General features: G+C 44.9%; 1 protein-coding gene across 1 annotated transcript in view; it reads left to right on the forward strand.

Moving 5' to 3' along the window:
- Positions 1 to 16,479, forward strand: part of COL16A1 (collagen type XVI alpha 1 chain) — a 203,642-nt gene that overhangs the window by 78,005 nt on the left and 109,158 nt on the right. The window contains exons 10-12 of the mRNA XM_029284696.1: positions 1,895 to 1,930; positions 14,271 to 14,297; positions 16,073 to 16,135. Coding sequence (XP_029140529.1) covers positions 1,895 to 1,930; positions 14,271 to 14,297; positions 16,073 to 16,135 — 126 coding nt within the window. The remainder of the gene's footprint in view (positions 1 to 1,894; positions 1,931 to 14,270; positions 14,298 to 16,072; positions 16,136 to 16,479) is intronic.

Raw genomic sequence — 16,479 nt, forward strand, 5'->3', positions numbered from 1 at the left:
ACAACAACATCATCATTATTATTCTCAGAGTTACTCAGGCAGCCATGCTGGAGTCCACAAGTCTTAAAGGGTTTTTTTTTAGTGCACTGAAACTTTTCCTCTGAAGTTCTGGTTTTGGCTTCTAGACAGCTGCCCCTCCCTTGGGGAAAATCTTCCACTTTACTGGTTTGGTAGGAGGAAACGGTGGTTAAACCACACCGCCTCACTTTTCACATGGGCCTTTAGCAGCAACCAGAAGTTGGCCAGGAAACAGAGCTGGGTTATTTTTATGACATCTCTAACGGAGCCATCCTACTGAATCCCACTGAGTCGGGCAGCACTCCCAAAACAAGACCCTTCGGGAACTTAGCAACAGGCTGAGTTGCCCGCGTTTCATTTTATACCTAAGAAGGGAAAAAAATGGGATTCGAGAGAGAGAAAAAAATTCATAATGTGTTTTATTTTTATTATTTTGACCCAGGGGCTTCACTGGACCGTCTTAAAAAGTGCTCAAACAGCCCGAGGCTGATAGCTTGGATTTTATTTTATTCTTATTTTAGCACCCATTATAAGAATGCCCTTGTGGTCCATAGGTGGATGGACAAGTTAATAGTTCCTGTACATTTGTACACCTCTAGGAATGGATTATGCAACTGACATCTTTTTTAAAAAAAAATTGGGGAGGGCCACAGTATTTTACCAGGGCAAACAGCTCTTTAGGCAAGATGACCGAAGATCTTCCAAAAGGCAAAATAAGTCTGTGCGAGGAGGAGGGGGAGGAGGAGGAGGAGGAGGAGGAGGAGGAGGAGGAGGTGGTGGTGGTGGTTCTCATTGCAATGGCTTTTGGGGACTTGTATAAAAGACAATTTGCTCTAAAATGAAGGATTGGAGTAAAAGGCTTGATAAATTGGGACATTGCCTCAAATAATCCACGGCTTTAAATGCAGAGATTTATAAAACATTGACGATGGCTGCTGGCCTTCATATTGTCAAGTATGTCTCAAAGGTGCTTTTTCAGAAGGCAACTGGACTTTGTTTTTCCTTGAAGATGTTTCGCCTTTCATCCAAGAAGATTCTTCAGTTCTGACTGAAAGGTGGAAGATAGAAGGATTGGCTTGAAAGAGGGGCCAAAGAGGCCATCTACTGTACATTAAGACTGAACAGCCCTCTCTCAACAGAGAGGGTGGGATATGACACCACTTATCTCCTGTTTTACAACATAGTCCTTTCAGCTGTTCCAAGAAGGTCCCACACACGTTTGACCTATTCAGATGACCCTGAAGGCACAGATAAACCTCCAAGTGGCCTCAACAACTCTGAGAAAGAGTGCTAAGGAGCAGATGCCTGAAAGGAATATAAATCTTTTTATCCTCCTCAATTCCACCAGTTAGTCAAAATGAAGAAGCTTTTTAGATGAAGATGAAGATGTTTCATGGGGAACATCTTCAAAGAAAAGACAAAGTCCAGTTGCCTTTTGAAAAAGTACCTTTGGGACAACCATGACCTGGATGACTGAGAACCTCCACAGACGTATCCTCCAGTAGGCAAAAGTTTTGAGTAACCACCAAAGATCAATCAAAACCTTGAGGAGATGCAGGCCAGTAGCCTGGTCAATTTTTCTTTGACTTTGCTTGTCAGAAGTTCACAAGAGGTGATCACGTGACCCCAGGACACTGCAACCGTCATAAATAAATATAAGCCAGTTGCCAAGCATGCAAATGTTGATGATGCGACTTGGGGATGCTGCAGGTGTGAAAATTGTCCGTAAGTCCCTTTTTTCAACGCCATTGTAACTGAACGATCATTGAACAAATGTTGTAAGTTAAGGACTACCTGCACAAGCTTTGAACATTGCAGTAATTCCATCCAGTTCATTTCCTGTTTTGTGATTGCTGCTTTTTTTTCCTTTTTGCAGTGTCTTCCATGTGACAAGAGGTCACCATATGCAAATGTAAGTAAGAGGCCGACGTCCCTCCCATTCTGAGATTCCGGCGTACTTTTGATGAAGGGCAGTGACCGATCCCTTGGGCGTTAGCTAGAACCGCCCCTGAATTGAAGTTGTAATTTCAATAAGCAATGTTTGGCTTTTGAACTCTCAGTGGTCCTTCCCTTAGAGATAGTCCTCAACTACTACCAAGCTCCAGCATCCTCACTCGGCATGGTCATCGTCCAGGCTAGCTGGGGATTCTGCAAGTTGGGACCTTAAAGCAGTGTTTCTCAACCTTGGCAACTTGAAGATGAGTTGCCTCTCAGAATTCCCCAGTCAGAATGCTGGCTGAGGAATTCCGGGAGTTGAAGTCCATCCATTTTAAAGTTGCCAAAGTTTAGAAACATCACTGTAGAGAGTAGAGAAGCTGTGATCCCAAAGAATCACTTAGCGGAAATTCTTGATGGGACAGGGCAGACGATAGATGAGGTCTCAAGAAGGCAGAGGAAGCAGGTAGATAACAGAATAACAGAATTGGAAGGGATCTTGGAGGTCTTCTAGTCCAACTCCCTGTTCAAGCAGTTGACCCTATACTAGGGGTAGGCAACCTTGGTTGAAGTCCATGAGTCATAAAAGAGCCAAGGTTGCCCACCCCTATCTGAGGCTAATTCAGACAACCGGTAAGTGGAAGGCACTCTTGGTTTTGTGGCTGAGGCCACAGAATATATAGAACAGCTGTTAACTGTCCCAACTAGGGTTAAATTCAAATCATGGCCTACAGAACTTGGGGAGAGATGCTGATTGCAGTGCCAGGAAAGTGACTGGAAGAGTAAGAAATAATGAAGGTTGGGGGAGAGTCGAGCATCTTGGAACATAGGCAGAGTGCTTTTCCTTCATGATTGAATAACCTTAGCTAATCTTCATGAGATTAGACTCTCCATAGATAACGAAGACAGTAAGGCTTTCTGAGTCAGAAGCCCTTAATGTTGACAAGGCTTTCTTCCTGGCAAGTCTACTGTAGGAGTGGACCATTTTGGATTGCTCCAAGGAATTCTTATTATTTTTGGACCGCTGGGCCTCCAGAAGATGGATGGGTAATGAAATGGGTATTCTGGGATTTTCATTTAACCTATGTTAGGGCTCGCAGCACAAAATGTTAATGCTCCTCGTCTCAAAAAAAAAAAAAAAGCAGGATGATTGGCCACTGACTTTCAGCCACTCTGCTCAGCAGCTGTTCCAAGGTCCTGTCATTGCTTGTAGTCCACTCCTTCAAGGAAGTCTTCTCCTGCTTAATGTGTTTGCTTCAGGGTGGAGCTTAAAGGAAGACACGGGACCAAAGGAAGAATGGAAACTCTAGGGAAAAAGCAGGGAAAACAAACCCAAGCTTTAAAATAACTTGGGGTGGGGTTGGTAGGGGAAGGGGGAAATGACCAATTACTAGTGCAATGCAATTCCAGAACAGATGTTCTCTGACCATTAAGGGACATTAGCCAGCCATTCACATATTCACAGAGTCAACGGGGGTCATTTATGCCATCCAGTGAAACCGACTGCTCCGTACAGAAATCCAAATTAAAGGTTTTCGACAGATGGCTGCCCAGCCTTAGCTTAAATACATTCCGTGAAGGAGAGTCCAACGCCTCCGTTAGTGCTTCATTTCAAACGGTTTTTTACTAGTAGAAAGTTTTTGTCTATTGCGGAATCAGAACCTCCCTACACAATTACGCCATGTCCTGCGTTCGGACGTAGAACAACCCCAGTGATTATTCTTGCGACATTTTTTTCCCCAAGAATTTCATAGTGTCATGGGGCTTTGAAGGTCTTCTAGTCCAATCCCCTGTCTAAGGCAGGAGATCTTATGCCATCCTTGATTGTCCAATCTTTTCTTGAAAATCTCCAGCAATGGAGCAGCCACAACTCCAGGAAGCAAGCTGTTCCCTTGACCAATTGTTCTCAGTGTCAGGTAACTCCTCTCCAGGTTGGATCTCTCTCTACTGACCTTCCACCCTTTGCTTCTTGTTCTGCCCTCAGGTGCATTGGAGAATATGTCAACCTCCTCTTCCCTGTGATAGCCCTCCAAGTATTGGAAGACTGCTATCAGTTCTCCTCCAAAACTTCTCTTCGGCTAGACAAGACTACTTCCCTTAGCTGTTCATCATGTGATTCAGCTTCCAGACCCCTTCTCATCTTTGTTGCTCTTCTCTGCACTCTTTCTGGGCGCCAGCATCTTTTCTGTATCATGATGATCAAAACTGGATGGAATATTCCAAGTGTGACCTCACTAGAGCGGTATAGAGCAGTACTATCACTCCTCATGATTTTTTAAGGGTTCTGTAATATCCCTCGGTGACCTTCTCGTCTCGTGGCTAAAAAAGCAGAGCTACTTCAGTTTCTCTTCCAAGAGTTTATTTTCTAGTTCCCTAATCATTCTTGTCCTCTGCATGATGTGTGCTCAAGTCAAGGTGCTCAAGTCGCCATTTTCCCTCCTTATCCCCCAATATGGACATGGCTACTAAGACATTCTTCCTTGAGAATGCTAGGCCAGAGAGTTTTTTCTTCCATGGTGTATCAATGATTGCATATTTTTGGGGTGGGTGCTCTAATGCAGACATGTCAAACACAAGGCCCGGGGGCCAGATGCAGCCCACAAAGTGGTTTCATGTGGCCCACGAAGCCATCCTGGAAACAGTGAGGGAATGGCCCCCTCTGCCTTGGCCCTGGCCCAGGCCGGACGGGAGCCAATGTACAATTTTGTGGTGGCCATCTATGCTGAAACGCATTCAGTCTTAGCTCCACAAGGCTGTCTAGAAACAGCGAGGAACCAGCCCCTGCTGTGTTGGTCCCGCCCCCTGTGTGCATGCTGGGGAGGTGTCACCCTTTGTGAAGAATGAAGAAATGGACCATGCCCTGGCACTTGCCCCGGTCCCACCCCCTTCTGCCAGGGACCCTCAGATCTGTCCCACTCCTGCCCAGGCCCCCACAGGCACCCTTGACGCGAACAATGTAGAGATGGCCATGCCTACCCAGTAGGCTACACCCATTCCATCCATGCCCACTCAGTAGGCCGCACCCACCCTGGCCACACACTCCCTCCCCCGAGGGCAACCGCAATGCTGATGCAGCCCTCAATGAAATTGAGTTTGACACCCCTGCTCTAACGTTTCAGTAACATTATAATTTGCTTTATAATTTGTTCAAGAACTTTAGTGCTGGGCAGTGTAGGCAAATAAAAAACACTGCAGTCTTTCTCCAAACAGTCTCCCTCCACTAGTCAGGACCCCCACCCAGAAGCGAGAAGTGGCTACAACTGAACGAGAAATGAGGTTGAGCAATCAAGTGAATAATGGTGAAATCACCAATCTCTCCATACACAGACAGACCCAGCAATGTCCTTAGAACTTTTTTCTCTTTTGGCAGTTTGATTTGCTGACTCAAAAAAATTAGCAACAGCTGCAGAGCTGTAACCCTCAATGGATCATTGATTCATCCATTGATCAAATTGTGCCTGCATCCCAGTCATGTGTCTCTTTCCCGGAACCTAGATTTCTGTCTTCTTCCCTTCCTGGAAGTTGACTTGATTTTTAGCAATTTCTCACATTCGTATGGTTGAGGACATATGCTTCCCACAAATCACTATCCACATCCTTCCACCCTCACCCATCTCTTCTGTTCTTCTCTGGCTTGCATCCATCAGAACATCTGGATGACTGAAGGAAATGCGGGTGGCTTCCAGATGTTAGCAAGCGTTCCTATGGCAACCACTGAAGGATGACAGGAGAAAGTAGGAAGAGAAGTTGCAGGAGGACTCATCTTTGCATCGCCCACTTTCCTTCCACATCTGGTGGCTGCCTAGTGGTTGCACAAGCATTTGTGAAGGGGGAGTCCCACTGACAAGGTGGTGTCTTCATGACTTTCCTAACGACTTTGGGATTATCTTGGTGGACATAGTGACACGGATCTTCAAATTGAACTTCTAGGGAACAGTTGTAATCTCATCACCTCCAACATAAGTATTACCTTTTTCTGAATCAGAACATGTGTCCCTTTAGTTCAGAGACTTTCAACAATATTGGCTCTCCCTGCATTCAGATAAGAAAGAGGGTTCTGCTGCAGAGCTATGGATTTTCTCCAGTTGGAAATCTTTTTTTTTTTCATGAATTGAGAAGGAAATGTTTGGATTCTGGCCATTTACCTGGTTTAAAATCCTACCTTCCATTAAGACTGGCATTCAAAAGTATGGGAATCTGTGAATCTTGTTGTTGTTAGTTGTGAAGTCGTGTCCGACCCATCGCGATCCCATGGACATAGTTCCTCCAGGCTTTCCTGTCCTCTACCATCTTCTGGAATCCATTGAAGCTCACGTCTACTGCTTCAGTGACTCCATCCAGCCACCTCATTCTCTGTCGTCCCATTCTTCTATTGCCCTCCATCTTTCCCAGCATTAGGCCCTTCTCCAGTGAGTCCTTCCTTCTCATTAGGTGGCCAAAGTACTTGAGTTTCAACTTCAGGATCGGGCCTTCTAAAGAGCAGTCAGGGTTGATCTCCTCTAGAACTGACCGGTTTGATCGCCTTGCAGTCCAGGGGACTCGCTGTGAATCTTATTCCCTTCATATTATTTTTCTAAGTTAGAAGTAGGGATTGTAGTCCAAAATCAGGTGCAAAATATACACAGGACATTTTGTGTGCTAGTCTCACATTTCCAGATAAGTCTGGAAGATTTCTAACCAAGGTTTGAGATAGCTGCTGCTGGCCGGCAAAGGAAGATAGAAGAGACCAAAAATTTGGATAGCGACAATAACAACCGCAATAAATCTTGGAACAGCTTACATTACCTTTAACTCTATCAACTTACAACACCTGGTCCTTGTGAGGGATTTGGTAGGTGGATAAAAAAATCCCAATCTAAACATCTGGCTGACTGTGCAACCAACCATCATAATAACATATCCCAGTTGGTTTTCCTGGTCTTCTCCAATATTTTATAATTTTGGAAGCCACCTGGAGGCATTGGCATCAGGCAATTTGTGTATTTGCTAAACAAACAGCTGCAAAATCCAGATGTTCTGCAACTAACTCCTTCCTCCTTCAGGTGCTTTCACTGCAACATTTCCACCTATTGAGCAGTTTTGTAGCCTCAGGCAAATGGAGGCTTTAAGGAGTCGTCAGCAGGCTACCCCTGGCCAACTGCAGGGGCCTTCTGAACTGCAGGGTGAACTGGAGCCAAATCTTAAGGCCAAGTCTTCTCTCCTTTTACACATCACACCCATTTCTTATTAACGGAACCAAAATGAGAAAGTTGATTTGGGCGTTTTTGTCAATTGTTTTGAGTTTGGTTGCTGCTGGGCAGGCAGCCAAAGAGCTAGGAAGCAGCAAAAGGAAGAACGGTTCCATAAATCCACTCCCCTATGATGGAAGAGAGGCTTTTTGCACGTGGGAATGCATGGAAGGGATGGAGGATATCGGCCACTGCTATGCCAGAGACACCAGCCCTAAAATTCCTCCTCGGGTTATGAAAGGCGAGGACCCCTGTGGAGAGGAGCTATTCCCACCACAGCACCAGGTGTCTTGGAATATGCTCTGTGTCTTTCTCCCACCTTGATCTCTTTCATTTATAGCAAAAGAGTAACCCATGATCAGCCTGGCAACTAAATGCAGATTGGTCTGCGTTTCCCATAGCTGCTTGCGGTTGTCAAAGTTGGACCAGGAAAAAGCTAGACAGGAGGAAAATCGATTCATTCAAGCTGCGACAATGGACAAGATGCTTGTGCATTCCTTGGACAGCAACAATGACACACAAACAAATGTGGAAGCTTTATAAAACCAGACCTATCGCTGGAAGGCAAATTCGCAAAATTCTGCCTTACTTATTTTGGTGATGTCATGCCATCATACCTACTAGAAAAAGCAGTTATGCTCAGAATGGTCAACTGTGCAAGGAAACGAGGCTGCCCAAACACATGGTATCAAAGCCGATACGAGCCAGATCATGAAACAACTGAAATAAAGCATACAAGATCAGAAGATGTGGAGAGAGTTGGTCCATAGAATTGCTGAGAATTGGGCACGATTGAATGGATAGGATCACTTATTGATTTGTTTCATTTTTATTCTAATTATGCCCTCTTCCCCAAGACGGGACTAGAATTCACTGTCTCCTGGTGATTGGCCCAAACCCACCCATCCAGCTTTTATTCCTCAGGCCGGACTAGAACTCATTGTCACCTCATTTTTAGGCCAGCACCTTAACCACTACATAGCTCTATCATCGTGATCCATGCATCCCTTCAACTGACTGAGAACAATTGAAACCAGTGCCAAGTTAAAATGGTTTTTAAAAGTGAGAAGAGTCAAAATTGAGAGTTCCCATCTTTGTCTGCACATTTTCCACCCATTAACCAGCTGTGAGCTTTGCTCTCTCTTATCTGACCATTTCCTGGGCAGCATCCCCACCCCCACCCCAATCTCCCAAGGTCATTCCCACATATCACTACACATTACTAAAAATGCACTTAATTAAAATGGGCAGAAGCAGCAGATGATGCATTCAATAACGTGTTTTATTATTTATGAAGTCAGTGCCTGACATATTGTGATCCATCGGTGAAAGGCCAGAGAGAAAAGGCTGTTAAACTGGCTGACAGGTAGTCCCAATGATTTAGAAGCAGCCTCTGGTGAAAGCCCTGCTCTTATTCCAATGAAGCCAACTCTGCCATAATAGGATGTAGAATAGCGCTTGTCCGTTAGAAATTAAGGTTTGAGGTGAAAGGGGTAGGAGGCATCCTAGACCAGTGGTGGCGAACCTATGGCACGCGTGCCAGAGGCGCCACTCAGAGCCCTCTCTGTTGGCACATGCGCCATCGCCACCAGCAGCAGGTGCATCAGGCCACCACTGCCACCTGGAGCAGGAGCTCCCCCCCCAGCACAAAGGAGGAGAAGCGGCCGACTAGCAACCTCGAGTAAAGGTGGTAGAGCAGAGGTCACCAACCATTGTCGATTGGTGGACTGGAAGAAAAGGGAGGGGAAAGCATTTTACATGTGTGCGTGCGTGCGTGCACAGGGCTGCGAGCACGCACATGCTGCAAATGGGGCGGGGCTAGTGCCTGCGTGATACTCACTAGCCCTGCCCTGTTCTTGCACGGTGCAGTGCCTTGTATCTGCACCTCATGGCATGGCTGTTTTTGCGCTTTGCAGCACGGTGGCCCATTTTTGCGCCCCCGGTTTTTGCGTGCCAGAGGTGGCACTCAGAGGCGCCTCCCTGCCCCCCCCCATGAGGGCACCACAATACTGATGCGACCCTGGCACTTTGCGATAAATAAGTGGCTTTTGGGTTGTGGGTTTGGGCACTCGGTCTCTAAAAGGTTCGCCATCACTGTCCTAGACCCTAGTCCATTGTCAGCTAAGCCCCTTAGGTGGGGCTCATCACCATCTCTAAGAAAACCCAGTGAAATTAACCAGACGGGGATCTGATAAGATAAGCACCTTTTGCAAAATCTCTGGAAGTACGTCTGCATGTACGGCGCATGGCACATCCTGTGAAAGTCTCCAGCAATGCCCTATTTTGGGTCTAGGACAGTTCACTGTGGCCAACTAGCCACGGCCATCTTGCTACGGCCATCTTGCCATGGCGAACTCGCCACGGCAAGATGGCCGCAGCAAGTGGGCAATGGAAAATTGTCCCATTCTCCCCCTTCCTTGCGAAGAGCTGCTGATCTTAATTGGATCTGCCAAGATACAAGCCATCCTCAACTGAGATCAGAATTTCTGTTGTTAAGTAAGGCAGTTGTTAAGTGGGTGGCACCCAATTTTGTAACCTTTTTGCCTTAGTTGGTAAGCAAATCACTTTAGCTGTGAAGAGAATCTGGCTTCCCCCATTGATTTTGCTTGTCAAAAGATGGCCTGGAAAGTCGCAAATGGTGAATGCACATCCCCAGTGTCATGGTTCTGACAGATGAAACACTTCATCTGTCATTGTTTACCTTAAAGAATCTTTATTCAAGTTGCATAGCATCTGCACATACATAGTCGAAGCCAAAATCTGGATTCCCCTCCCCTCAACACATAGTATCAAACACAATTCCCTCCTCTAATTAATAGTCATAAATCACATTCTCCAATTAGTTTGAAATGCAGGCTTTCCCTCCTTTACTCCAACCTGCCATTTCTTATCATCTCTTATTTCAAAAGTCCTGAATTCACACACTATTGCAATATTATTATGTCTAACTGACACCCATCACATTCCGCCTCCTCCCCCAGCACCATCTAATTCTAAGAGTAAAGCACAAGAAAGAAAAAGGCTGCATCTCCAGATGTTGTCAAAGCAAGAACATCCAAGGTTAGCAGCGTTGACACCCAGGTTGTTGCAACTGTTGTAAATACATGCCAGTTTCCAATTGCCTGAATTTTGACCGTATGACTGCAGATGCTGCGACGGTTATACGTGTGAGGACCGGTTGTAAGTCACTGTTTTCAATGCCATTGTAGCTTCAAATGGTCGCTAAAGGACTGTGACCTTGTGATATTTGTATCCCCAAAGATTTAAGTATTCTTGGTAACATAGAGATGAACAGGGTAATAACCTCGCTGGATTTATATTATACATCCTCACCAATAGATTCTGCAAGCTCACCAATCTTCTTATTATATTCAGGACCAATTGTAGTTTTCAAAGGATTTTCGCAGTTAACTCCATGTAGGTAAAGATACAGTTTACTGGTTCCTTTATAAACACATTTCTATGGTTTTTCTCAGCAAAAAGACACAGCTTTTCGTTTTTATTTTCTTTCAGCTTTTTAAAAACTTTTAAACTAATTTACATTCCTGGAACTTGCCCACAGACACACATGCACGCACGCACGCACGCACGCACACACACACACACAGAGAGAGAGAGAGAGAGAGAGAGAGAGAGAGAAAGAGAGGGCACAAAATATACAAAACAAACAAGAATAAAGATAGAAAATAAGAAATAGCAAACTGAAAAACAAATAAAACACACAATTGTGCCTTCCACCCTTCTTCTATCAAGGTCTTATCACCTTAAAATATTTCTGCCGCCTTTTCATCTCATTTTTAATCCCCTAATCGCCAAATCATCTGTTTGTTCTTCTCTTCTTTCAACAAAAAAGTTCAGATAAAGCTTCCAGTCTTTGAGAGGAAAGAAAAGTCTTTATTGTTTTTGCTCTGATCAAACTGGCCACCTTCACCATTTCTGCAAATTCAGTTAATTTTATCATCCAGTCTTCCACTGCAGGCATTTCGCTGCTTTTCTGACTTTCTGCATAAAGTAAGCTTGGGAATTCCTACAGCTTCACTGTCTCTCCATCCAGAAGTGGTTCAGGACCAACACTGCTTGGCTCTTTTGAGATCGGCCAAGAGCAGAGAAGTGCAAAGCTCCAATCCAGATGTTACTAAGGCATTCAACGTAGAAATGGCTTCTCTTTCCGCCATGCCACAGAGGGAAAAAAAGTGTACCTTTTTCACAGAGGTTCTCCTGCAAACATCTGGCTGGCAGTTGTGGCCGGAAAAGAGAACCATTTTGGTTCAATCCCACAAAATCACACTGCCGTTCCTAGTCTGACAGGCGTTCTTTAAAGCAAGGGAAAGAATCATTTCAAAAGTTAAATTAAACCTTTTCCTGAGATTTCTAGCTGAGTCAGTGCAGCCAGCTTGAGCATTTGCAAAAGCAGCTGCCTCAGGACCTGGTTTTCTTTGGGCAGTCAAAGGTTAGTCAGTTAATTTATTCTTTCTTTTCTGGAGGGGGGCAGGCAAAGAGAGGCAGAGTTATGCTACTGTAGCTCTGCAAAATATTTGAGCCTTTTTGTCGGTATGGATGGGCTGTGATTTCTTAGCGGAGGCAAAAAAACACACCAGGAAACAGAAACCGCTTGAACTGCTGGAACTCGTCTTTATTGATACCGACACTAATAGCAGAGTCTTGAAAATAATAATATTTTCTCTCTCTCTTCTTTTCTTTTCTTTCTCTCCTTTTATACCAATTTTGAGTTTCTTTCTTGTACGTTCCTGGTTTTCTGGGTGAAGATTGTGTTTTATTGATCTTTTCCCCATAACTTAGTTTAAGGCAGCCATCTCGGGACAGTAGTCCTCAACTTAAAGTATATGAAATTCTGACTCTATGAAATTCCGATGGACTTACCTGGGGTGTACTTATGATCCGGATTTAAATTTCCAACTCTCATCTCACCTCAGCCACGTGACCACCCTTCAGGTGCTTAGCAACCAGACCGCATTTATGGCCATTTACAGCATCCCACGGTCACATCACTGCATTTTATGAATGGTCTTGCCAAAAGCCTGCCTCTACTTCCAGTTTTGGGCAAAACCAAACCCACAGAGAACTGTTGGTTTGCTTAATGACAGTGGCATTGGCTTAATGCTTTTGACTGCTGCAAAAAAAAGCTCATAAAAGCTCATAAAATCAAGTTAGTCATGCGATCAAATGTCATGAGTTACAACCGTGATAGGCAGGCTCCCAATACGAGTATTGAGTTCTTGATAGAGATGAGGCGATATCAAATACCTCTAAGAGTTAGGAGGTCCGGTACCAACAAGGTTTCGTCGAAACCGTTTTTCGTTGACTTCTTCAAGGAACCTACTCTTCGCTTTACAAAAGTTTCCTCTTTGGTTCTGTCAGGTCAACGGGACACCTTTTGGTGGAAAATGAGACGATATGGAATGCACGCCAGACATGTGCAGAGCAGTAATTTTATGATCATATCCAGAACATTCATGTTCATCCAAATCAAGCTCCATCTGGTCCTAACTGCCAGATGCGTTGGTGAGACTCCCATCCAGTTCCATGCTGAGTGATGCTGAATGCAGTTACTGTCCTCTGTGACCTACTGTCTACGCCGTCCCCACAAATAGGGACCCCAAAGAGGTAACACTTGGCAGGGCCTTCTGCGTTCACCTTCTCAGCAGCCAATTTTCCAGGGGTGCCTTTTCAGCCTCCCAAGCCGAAGCAGGGAATCACTTTCAGCACTGAGTCTTCTCCTCTGCCTTGGCTGGTGGTTTGCTTGCCTAGCACTGGTTGCCACGACCGCCTGCCATGGGTTGTGAATCCTCCACCTTAGGGCATCCACACAACCACCCTTCTCCCGGGGATAATTTTTGTTCAAAAGGGGAAACTGCAAGAGGACCAGACAGCTGTGCTGAAATGTCAGACTGAGTAACACAAGAGGTCAAGATGAACAACAAGGGATTTTGTCTTAAACCAGGGGTAGTCAACCTTGGGTCTTTTATGACTCGTGGACTTCAACTCCCAGAATTCCTGAGCCAGCACAGCTGGCTCAGGAATTCTGGGAGTTGAAGTCCACAAGTCATAAAAGAGCCAAGGTTGACTACCCCTGTCATAAACCATCCCAACTGATACCTCTCTAAACTCTCCATCTAAGACACGGAGACCAACAGCTGACTTTGAGGTGCGGAGTATCCTTGGGGGGATGGATGCTAGAGCAGAGAATCAGACGCCCCTCTTTGCCAGATTGTCTTGCTGGGTCTGGCAGCAAAATTGGAATTCTGCAGCCAAACAACTACTGTCCCCTTCACGCGGGCTCAATGAACGCAAGAAGCTGCCAGAAGCTTATTTTCTGCTAAATCAATCAACCAACCTCAAACTTCCCAGAAATGAAAGAAAAGATATATTTTTTTTCTTCCGCTCTGTCTTTTTCTGTTATCAGTCCTATCGACACCCTGCAGTTCTTGGAACTGGCCTGTCCTAGCCTGCAAGACAACCAGTTTACTGTAGTGGCTAAAACATCAGGCTAGAAAACTGGGAGATCATGAGTTCTAGTTTGTCTTAGGCACAAAGGCAGCTGGGTGTCCTTTGCCCAGTCACTCTTTCTTAGCCCTCAGAAGTAGGCATTGGCAAGCCATTTCTGAAAATCCTTGCCCCACCACCAAAAAAAAACCCCAACCCTAAAGGAATCTGGCCAGGCAGTCTCTGAGAAGCAGACACAACTGAACAGAAAAAACCCTCTACTACTACTACTACTACTACTACTACTACTACTACTACTACTACTACTACTACTATTATTATTATTATTATTATTATTATTATTATTATTATTAATTTCCTATTTCCCTGCAAGTTCATATGAGCCACGAGTGTCATGCAACTGCTAAAATGGCAAATACAATTTGGGGGAGCATTCAGAGAAACACAGGGTCAACGTTTTGGGAAGTAACCATTCTCATCTACTCCATCCTGCTCAGACCTTGTTTAGAGTATTGTATTCAGATCTAGGCACCGTCATTCCAAAAGGATAGTGACCAACTGGTTGGTTTGCTTTGGGGTATCTCGACCAGATGCATTCATTTTGTGTGTGTTTTTTCCCCGCAGGCTACCCTGGGTCCTCCTGGTTTGAAGGTATGTTTCGCCCTTTTCTTGATCATTTCAGCTGCTTCATCGTTCTCCTGAGTTGCTTTTTCTGTCCCATGCAAAAATCTGACCACTATCCCCAAAGCTGCTATTAACCATGGTTGCACAGTGGTTAGAATGCAGCATCGCAGGCTAATTCTGCTGACTGCAGCAATTTGATTATCACCAGGTCAAGGTTGACTCAGCCTTCCATCCTTCCAAAGTTCGTAAAATGAGGACCTAGATTTTGGGGGGCAATATGCTGACTCTGTAAATTGCTTAGAGAGGGCTGTAAAGCGCCTGAAGGCAGGACAAGAAGCAATGGATGGAAACTAAGCAAGGAGAGAAGCAACCTAGAACTAAGGAGAAACTTCCTGACAGTTAGAACAATTCACCAGTGGAACAACCTGCCTCCAGAAGTGGTGAATGCACCAACACTGGAGGTTTTTATGAAGAGACTGGATAGCCATTTGTCTGAAATGGTCTAGGGTTTCCTGCCTGAGCAGGGGGTTGGACTCGATGACCTCCAGGGTCCCTTCCAACTTTATTATTATTATTATTATTATTATTATTATTATTATTATTATTATTATTATTATTATTATTATTATTATTATTAAGTGATATATAAGTCTCAGTGCTATGGCTATTACTATTTTCCATTTTCTTTTCTGATTGTCTCTGATTAGATTTTGTTTCTTTGCGAAACATATAACTTCCATTACATCAAACAGTTCCAGAATCGTTGCGGATTGGTTCCAAAATCAATAATGTTTCCCCAGAGTGTAAATAGACTAAAATGCTTTCTCCGGCTTTAATAAACCTATTGTATCACCATTATTGCTAATCTTGCAGATCTTACAGGCACACATACATAATTTAACACTACTTTACTTTTGTGTATTTACAATCATTTCAAGAGGGGGGGGTGGATTGTGTGTCCTAGTCACTAATGCTGTTTGATGTACCCATAAACAATGTTGCTGTCATTGTTAGAACATCTGCTAACCATGCTAAGTGTGCAGTCAATCTTCAGGGCAGCAGCCCTCATTGTCTCCTCATTGGATGGGTGTTTCCTCCCACCAGTGTAGCTCCTTCCTTCTCCACCATATCTACCCAATTCTCCTCTTCTTCTTTCCTGATGATCCCACTTCCCTATTCAGGTACCAAGGAAAGATGAAGGAAGTGAGGTCACGTGACCACAAGGACATACTAAGACAGTGGTGGCGAACTTATGGCACGGGTGCCAGAGGCGGCACGCAGAGCCCTCTCTGTGGGCATGCGCGCCATCACCCCAGTCCTAGGTCTTCAGCTGGGTTTTATAAAACCTTTTTGCTTTAGGCCTCTGCCGCCGTGTGCAAAAAGAAAAAAAGAAGGTTCAATCAACGAGTCAATTTCAAGTTCTCGCGGGGAAAAAAAAAGATGTTGCAAAGTTGGAATTGATTGATTGAACTTTTTAGTCCCACCCAGTCTGCCGTTACCACCGCAGCCACGCCCAGCCAATGGGCCACACCCAGCCAATGGGCCACACCCACCCGGCACCCGACGATGCATAAGTGGGTTTGGGGTGGCAGTTTGGGCACTCGGTCTCTAAAAGATTCACCATCACTGTCCTAAGACAATTGACCAAAGGCAGAGATGATGGAATTGGCACAGCTCAGTGCGGAGACTCAGCTTGAGGGAGGGTCTGTTTTGGACAGCTCCAAGAGGGAATTCTACTTAGCTTGTCCTAAGGCTGTTCTTCTGGCTGACATTTTCTTAAGCTTTGCCTCTTTTCCCTGCAGGGCGGGAAAGGCGAACGGGGATCTCCAGGAATCTATGGATCCAAAGGGGAAAAAGGGGATCGTGTAAGTTGGCTCTTTCTTAAGCTTCCCGGGGTGCCTGTCCACTTTCAGGCTTCGATGTCCTGAGGTAGGATCTGGGGATCGAAGCAGATTTTTTTTATTTATTTATTTTTCACGTATCTGAATTGCCCACGTACCTCAAAGAGGGATGCTGGCTTATGAGATTTGGAACATTCAACGAATGCAAGAGAGGTCTCAAGGCCGGGACATAAATGAAAGCATCTCAAAAATTTTAACTCACGATGAGCAGAGGAATATTTCGGGATCACTCTTGTCTGGAAGAAAGATGGCTAGCCTTTCAATGTTGTATTTTTGGAAAAAGAGGCTCAAACGGCCTCTCAGTGTCT

This window comes from Protobothrops mucrosquamatus, unplaced genomic scaffold (assembly GCF_001527695.2).
Source record: "Protobothrops mucrosquamatus isolate PMUCROS unplaced genomic scaffold, P.Mucros_1.0 scaffold851, whole genome shotgun sequence".
In the NCBI taxonomy this organism is placed as follows: Eukaryota; Metazoa; Chordata; class Lepidosauria; order Squamata; family Viperidae; genus Protobothrops; species Protobothrops mucrosquamatus.